This window comes from Phodopus roborovskii, unplaced genomic scaffold (assembly GCF_943737965.1).
Source record: "Phodopus roborovskii unplaced genomic scaffold, PHOROB, whole genome shotgun sequence".
NCBI lineage: Eukaryota > Metazoa > Chordata > Mammalia > Rodentia > Cricetidae > Phodopus > Phodopus roborovskii.
Genome location: NW_026126416.1, coordinates 23,272,809 through 23,280,215, shown reverse-complemented (window position 1 = coordinate 23,280,215; position 7,407 = coordinate 23,272,809). Strand labels below are relative to the sequence as shown.

The 7,407-nt window shown below is 53.1% G+C and overlaps 1 protein-coding gene across 1 annotated transcript; it reads right to left on the bottom strand.

Moving 5' to 3' along the window:
- Window positions 1-1,640: 1,640 nt before the first annotated feature.
- On the bottom strand, window positions 1,641-3,651 carry Avp (arginine vasopressin). The gene is made up of 3 exons (XM_051183128.1): window positions 3,471-3,651; window positions 2,096-2,297; window positions 1,641-1,869 (listed from the first exon to the last, which is right to left on the bottom strand). Exons 1-3 carry the CDS (start codon window positions 3,600-3,602, stop codon window positions 1,697-1,699), a joined length of 507 nt encoding a protein of 168 aa, XP_051039085.1. The 5' UTR covers window positions 3,603-3,651; the 3' UTR covers window positions 1,641-1,696.
- Between the last annotated feature and the right edge of the window lie 3,756 nt (window positions 3,652-7,407).

Genomic DNA, 7,407 nt, shown 5'->3' with positions numbered 1-7,407 from the left:
ATGGGGCCGTCTCAGGGTCTGACCTCCACTGGGGTATGGCCAAGGAAAGGCCCAGACCCAGAATGATAGAAGTAGGTAAGAGTAGTGGGTGGCTTGGCTACACTTGAATTGATCAGGTCATTCAGAATGAACTCTGTCCTCCACAGTCGCCCCTGACCTCAGAGCTTGTAGAGGTCCCAAAGGAGGTGGCCCCTGATCCTAGAGCAAGATGGCATATGAGCAGGATGCCCAGGACAGAGGTGGTGGAGAGAAGGGCAGGGCGTTACCAGGTGGGTAAGGAACAGAAGACTCCAGCAAAGGTCAGAAGGCCTGAGAGAACAGCCCAAAAGGCAGAAGCCCCGGCAGGCCTGGGGACAGGTCAGGCTGCTGAGCGCCTGACGCACTGGCTCAGGGCAGTTGAGAGTACTGGGTTTCAGTTCTCAGCACCACATGGTAATTCACAGACATCCGTACCTCCAGTCCAGGGAATCCAGTGTCCTTTCTGACCTCTGTAGGCACCAGATAGCTCAGGAGCTGAGGTGAGTACACGCAGTGCACAGACATACACTTCGGAAAAACACCCATACACATAAACAAATCTACAATTTTAAGAAAAAAAGAAAAAAGAAAAGAAAAGCTAATGAGAAGGGAGGAAGGAGACAGAGGCCAAATGCTGCTGCCATCTTAGCTCCAAAATCGGATGTGCCAAAGGGGAAAAAAGTACCTATGTATGTGTGCCTTGTTGCTACACATATGTGTCTCTCTGGGTCTGTAGCTATGGTTGAGGTCAAATGTCATGGAAATGCCCCTGGCTAGTTGTTGTCATTTCCTCCTCTCCCCTTCCGTTCCCCTCCTTCCTCTGTGGTAGGCATCAAATCCAGGCTAGGGAAGCCTCCTGTTCCTGAGCCACAGCCACAGCCACAAACCACAGCCACAGCCACAAACCACAGCCCAAGCCACAGCCACAAACCACAGCCACAGCCTGGCTTGTGTATTTCCCTGCCTGGGGGTGGGTGTGGTGGCTTGAATGTGTGCCTATAGGGGACTTTCAGCTGGACACTCACGGTGGGGAGGGGGTGTCCACCTCCCAGTGTTTGGGCCCTGTTGGTGAGCGCTGGAGAGATAGCAGGTTGCACTGTCTCATTTAGGTCTGGGTAAGTCTCTGTGCCTTCTCCCACCCAAGTACAGTCTTGGGCAAAAATGACGTTAAAACCAGGATAGGTCCCTCAAGCTGTTTGTAGCTTAGTCTGGGATGGAATTGGGACGGAGATGGTCACTCTTGGCTTGTGCCCTTCCTTCTCTGTCACTCTCGCTCTCTCTGTCTTGTCCACCAATGCTCTCTCCCCTGATTTTATTTCAGTCTTAGCCAGAGAATCACTAAACCACCCTCTTCAGGGCCTCGCTGAGCCTCGGGCTCTTCCCTTCCTCTGAGCTCGGGGCTTCCTTTGTCCTGAGTATTATGTGGGTATCCGGGAGCTCCAGAACGCGTCCCTTATAAAACTTGTAGGTTCTGACCCCTATGGGCGTGAGGACATGGATTGTGGACATCTCTGAGTGCTCAGATTAGCCAGTGCTGAGTAGAAAGTTCGCGCTCCAAGCTTTCCCCTCCCTTCTCTCCTGTCCTCCCTTCCCAACCGCAGCGATAGAGACTGACAGCAGGGTGCAATTTTAAAAGTTTATTTTCCATGCTACAGGGGCGAGGCGTGGGGGCGATGGCTCAGTAGACCCGGGGCTTGGCAGAATCCACAGACTCCCGCGTCCCAGCCATCTGCACCAGCCGGAGCAGCAGCGCCCGGGCGGGCCCGTCCAGCTGTGTGGCGTTGCTCGGCTCGCGAGCGCGCGTGAGGCGGAGAAAACCCTCGCGGCACTCAGGCTCAGTCATGCAGTTCTCTGGAGGAAATGTTCTATGAGCACAGGCGCCCTGAAATGTGCGAAGCTCCGGGGACGCTGTCCCAACGCTGCACTCCACCCTGACATCCCTCCCCCCAACCCCCTCGCCGAGGCTCCGTGCCCCCACCTCGCACTCCCATCCCTAACCCCCCCCACCTAACGCACCAGACTCACCCTCCCATTCTACCCCCACCCCGCGCCCCCACCCCGCCGGCCTCGTGCGCACCGTCGCTGCAGCAGACGCCCGCGGTGGCACAGCGGCCCCCGCTCCCGCAGGGCTTCTGGCCGGACTGGCAGGGCGAGGGCAGGTAGTTTTCCTCCTGGCAGCGCAGAGCCTCGGCGGTGCCCACGAAGCAGCCCAGCTCGTCGGCGCAGCAGATGTTGGGACCGAAGCAGCGCCCTTTGCCGCCGGGGCCGCAGGGGAGGCACTGCAGGGAAAGACACGGATGAGAGAGTGGCGGTGGGAACCCGGGGCCACTCTGCTGTCCCGGGCTGCAGGTGCCCTGACAGCATAGCAGTCAAGGGCAGGAGTGGAAATCTAAACTGCTAGGTTATTAGAGAAATCAGTTCTCACTAGGAGCTCTCAAAATCCTCCCCTGGGCTGCGGCGCTTAGGGACCTTGCTCAGCTCTGAGGTGTCACTGGTGGGCAACAGCCTCTCAGAGGCTTACTTCTCTGATATTCATATAGTCCTACACATCCCAAATCCCCCTTCCCCCCAACACACACACACACACACACACACACACACACACACACACACACACACACACGAGCACCCTGCTTCTAGAGCGTTTGTTCCCTTTCTTATTTTCTAGCCTTGCTCTTACTCCTGTCTCAAGCTGGTAGGCCTAACCTGGGCCTACCCTCCTGCCTGCTTGTTATGCCCTATTAGGTGGGTGACAGGGACCAAATTAGAGTGATATGTGCACAGGCACCAGGTCCCTCGAAGCCTCCAAAGGAAGGAGGACTGTGAGAGCTGCCTGCTCCAGCTTGTTCAACAACTCAAAATTGAGCCACCTGTGGCCTAGACAAAATTGAGCCTGGCACTGGATTCCCTTAAGCTCTTCCAGAAGGGCTAGACTCACACCTGAACATTCAGACAAGAGATTTGGGCAAGACGGTGGGGTGAGACAGGGGACATGTGCCAATCAGGCGTGCACAGAGCAATGGCCATCTTCTTGTGGCAGGAAGAAATTGGCACTGGTGTCTAGGAAAGGAGCTATGAGAGGCTGAGCTGGGTGGGAAAGGCCTTAAGTTCAGATTCGGTAGAACAGAGCTTTGTATAATCTAGTCCTGATGACATCCACCCCCTCCCCCGTGTTCAGGGGCCTGGGAGCCCAATTCAACCTGCCCTTGTCCCAAGCCCAGTTATAAGGAAGTGTGTCTCCTGGCATAACCCCTGCATGGGGACAGTCCTTCATGTGGCTCCTGACACTTGGTCCCCCTCACCCATTGGAGTAGTCCATCCACTGTGCTATATTGCCTCCTTCCAGAAACCTCCCCTAAAGTCTGACTTCTCTCACCATCTGTCTCCCTCTCCTAGCCCCTGACCCATTCCTAGGGCACTGCCAGCAGCCCTGAGATAGACCACGGTGGTACCTGTCTCAGCTCCGTGTCAGACATGGCCCTCTTGCCGCCTCTTGGGCAGTTCTGGAAGTAGCAGGCAGAGGTGAAGGCCAGGAGGCTCAGGAAGCAAGCGGACAGCGTGGCGTTGAGCATTCTGGCAAGCATAGGTGGGCACTGTGTGCAGCGTGGCTCTCGCTGGCTTTGTTCTGCTGCCTTGGCGGGCTGTCTATTTATGTCTGCAGGTGTTCCCTAGGAGGCGACAACGTGGCTCCCCAGGAGCCCACAGCCGACAGGTCCCAAGCTGTCATCAGTGATTCAGGCATCTGGGGACACACGTGGGCCTGTCTGTGCAGAGCGTGTTGGAGGAGGGGGCAGGCCAGCAAGCTGCCATTGGCCACAGCAGGACTGGAGCCACTGTTACAGTGACTGTGGTGCTGTATAGTCTGGGAGGTGAGCCGATTCCAGGGTCACCTGGAAATCATATATGAGCATCCTAGCTGCTCTCAACAGGCTATAGCAGTCCACCGGCCCATCCGGTACAGACCGTCATGTTTGGAGCAGGGTCAGGAAAGAGTGTGGGGCAGACTTGTTAGTTGTGGGGTAGATGAATGAGATCCACCACACATACCCGGTGAATTTTCGGAAGGAAATTCCCATTTACAGCCTCTTTGGCCAGCAGCCACAGTCATGATGTCAAGGGCAGCACACAGATTGTAAGGTCTGCCCTGTGCTGGGTGATGCCCAGGATGTTTCTAGCCCATGCATGTCCCTGTGAAGCCAGGTATGGGGACTCAGGCTCTAAGAATGAGGGTCTTGGGGGTAGTGTCTGTCTGATTCCCACCATAGACATGAATCGGAAGCCACTGTGGGAATGAGAGCTGCAGGCTCAGAAATGTGCAGATTGTACAGAGGGTCTGGCTTCACTGGCCTGGGGTCTGAGCTACCTGGGAAGCTGAAGTGGGAAGGTCAGACTGGGTAACTTACTGAGACTCTGTCTCAATATTTAAAAAGTAAAAAGAAGGAAGCTGGGCACTGATGGTGCCTGCCTTTGCTCCCAGCGCTTAGAAGGCAGAGGCAGGCAGATCTCTGTGGGTGCCAGGCCTCCTAGGGTTTCATAGTGAGATCCTATCTCAAATAAATAAATAAATAAATAAATAAATAAATAAATAAATAAATAAGGCAGAGGGCTGAGGAGTTAGCTCAGAAATCGTCCCAGAACTAAAAAGAGAAAAAAGCTGTGGCGAGAGACCCTGATATGGTACCCTAGGCTGGTACCATACCAGGCCTAAGCCAGGAGTGGGAATGGACTGTTGTTCTGTGGGAGGAAATGGGAGGAACCACGGCCAGATATATCCAGTCTGAGGAAACAGTTTATTCCTGACTTTAGGCTGTAAATCATTTGTTTCTTTCTAAGGCAGTCTACTGTAGTCCAGGCTGGCCTTGAATTTACTATGTGGCAGAAGCTGATTTTGAACTCTTTGTTGCTGTTATTAGAGACAGGGTTTCTCTGTGTGGCTCTGTAGACCAGGATGACCTGGAACTCACAGAGATCTGCCTGCCTCTGCCTCCCCAGTGCTGGTACTAAAGGCGTGCATTACCACCGCCTGGCCTGGCTTTGAACTCTTAATCTATCTCCACCGCTAGGATTCTAGTCATGTACCACCACACTCTGCTTTAGTCTTCACAGCCTCCTTTCATTGGCCATCAGAAAAACCCTCTGGTTTGGGGCCCAGACTAGCCAGCCCATCCCTTCCAGCTCCCATAGGCTCCTGCTACCTCTGCAGGGTATATTAGTGTGCTAGGAGGGAACGCCAGAGGACTGTTTGGCGACTACCTCACCAAGTTCAGTGGGGCCTGGTAGGCAAGGTGGCCTCCTCTACTCAGGCTTTGAGGCCAGACCTTCTTGAGAATGAGTGTTAGCATTCGAGGCCTCTGTACGAGTCAGCTGATTGTTGGCTTCTGTGTCATCTGGGACGGGTCACTGGGTATCTGATTGGCCACTCAGTTCCAGCATGAAGTAGCGAAGCAGGGTAACCACAGCACAGGGCTGTGAGCACTGAGTCACTTAATGAGAAAGTGCTTACATTATGGTCATGTTCCTGGACCATGGCATTGTATTATTAATGTCCTCATTAAGAGAAAGGAGGTTGTTTTCCGGACAGAACAGCTTCCTTGGCCAGAAGAAACCTTCTTCTCCCACTTAGGGATGAGAATAAGCTTTGGGTAGACTGCTCAGTTGTGAGGCAGGCTGTTGCTGGGGGCAGGGCAGGTGCCCGGCTCAGGCCTGTTGTATGGCCTTGTCCCCAATTCACCCTCTCTGTACTTCAGTTCCAAATTATTATCTGAAAGCTGATGGGTCCTGATTGGAAGACACAAGTCCTGGTGCCATCCAGGGGATGCTGAGGCCCTTTGACCAGACATACCTACTAGGGTTGCCATCCTACAGCCCTTTGAAGACTCCATGCTCTGTCCCAAAGCATGGATAGCAGAGGTTCAATAGACCTGCTCTCCACCTTCTCAGTACCCCTGATGACTAGAAAAGGTCCCCTGACTACTCGGGCTCTTTTGATCTCCGGTCCCCCACCCCACGTGCCGAATGGATCCCTAAGACACTCCACGCCTTCTACATTCCCCTCAGCTTATTTTTCCCAAATAGCTTTTTCTTTTGAGGCAGGGTCTTATTCTGCAGCTCTGGCTGGACTGGAAATCTCTAAGTAGACCAGGCTAGTCTCAAACTCACAGCCTACCTCTGCTTTGGGAGTGTTGCCATTAAAAATATGAGCCATCATGGCTGTCCTGTTATGTGTCATTCTTATTCAAAAGTCAGTATTTCCTCTGTAACCCCCCCCACTCAGATTCCTGCTCAAACCAGCCTACCGCCATTATTATGATCATACAATGCGCTGCCATTTTGGTGGGCCCATCCACGTCCATTTTACATGGCCTCTCTCAGCAGAATCTCGCATGGTGAAGCTTCTGTCCCTTTTACAACACACTTACTTCATCTGGATCCTCGGACATGCTTTCTTAGTTCTTGCTTCACATTGGTTTCCATGGAACCATCCCAAGACTTGGTATTGTGTCCCTTCTCGTCTTCCTCGGGTATTTTTATACTTTTTACAAACTAATGATGTCCCAGATCATGTCTTCAGTCTGAGCATTTGAGAAAGGCCCAATGGTGGCTCCCATTAGCCTGGAATCTGGCCTCATGACTTAACATAGTCTGATTTAACTCCTGGGTTTTCCTCCAGAGTTCCAGTCTGCAGTGATACCACCATTCAGATAGTCAACCTCCCACACTGTCCTGATGTGTCCACGTCTGTGTGTCCACGTCTGTGTGTCCACGTGAGTACAGGAACACAGTACAGAAGCATCGTTCAGGCAGTTGTGCACCACTGAAATGGGTTCTGGTCCTTTGCAAGAGCAGTATGCAGCGGAACCTCTCCAGCCCCTCAGTCCTTTCATATTCTCTGACTTGGGTCTGCGTTGATGGTACACAGCTGGTTAATACCTCCTCCTCCCTTGCCCTTCCTCCCTTGCCACTCCATCTGTACCTCTCTTTCTGTGGGGATGTGCATTTGGGTGTGTTTGCATTCTTTCTAGAATGAAAGCAGCCCTCAGACATGAAGGACACCATCATTTGTGTTTACTGCTCTCCTGGGAATTTTTGCCAAATGATGGGCTTTTCTAGAAAGAATGAAGGGAGAATGGGAAGCCCTGGGGATCAGCCTTAGCTCTCCAGGGCATTGATATGTGACCTTGGCAAAGTCAAACTCATTTCCAAGGTTCCTTGCTTGATGTATCACCCCACTTCCCACCTCACTGTAGACTTGCGACGGGCACCCGAAGCACAGTCTAGCCAGGAACTGCTCTCTTGCTGAATCTGGCCTCTTTCCTCCACTCCCCCTGCACTGGGGTTTCAGGCATGGGAAAGCCCAGTTTCACTGAGGTCGAAGAAAATCAGGTGAGG

What these genes read in the sequence shown, in the direction of transcription:
- Avp (XM_051183128.1), bottom strand. Translation starts at nt 3,602, where the DNA reads ATGCTTGCCAGAATGCTCAACGCCACGCTGTCCGCTTGCTTCCTGAGC. An exon ending in CTGACACGGAGCTGAGACAG is followed by an intron (nt 2,298 to 3,470) that starts GTACCACCGTGG and finishes CTTTCCCTGCAG; the next exon opens with TGCCTCCCCTGCGGCCCCGG. An exon ending in GGGCGTCTGCTGCAGCGACG is followed by an intron (nt 1,870 to 2,095) that starts GTGCGCACGAGG and finishes CATTTCCTCCAG; the next exon opens with AGAACTGCATGACTGAGCCT.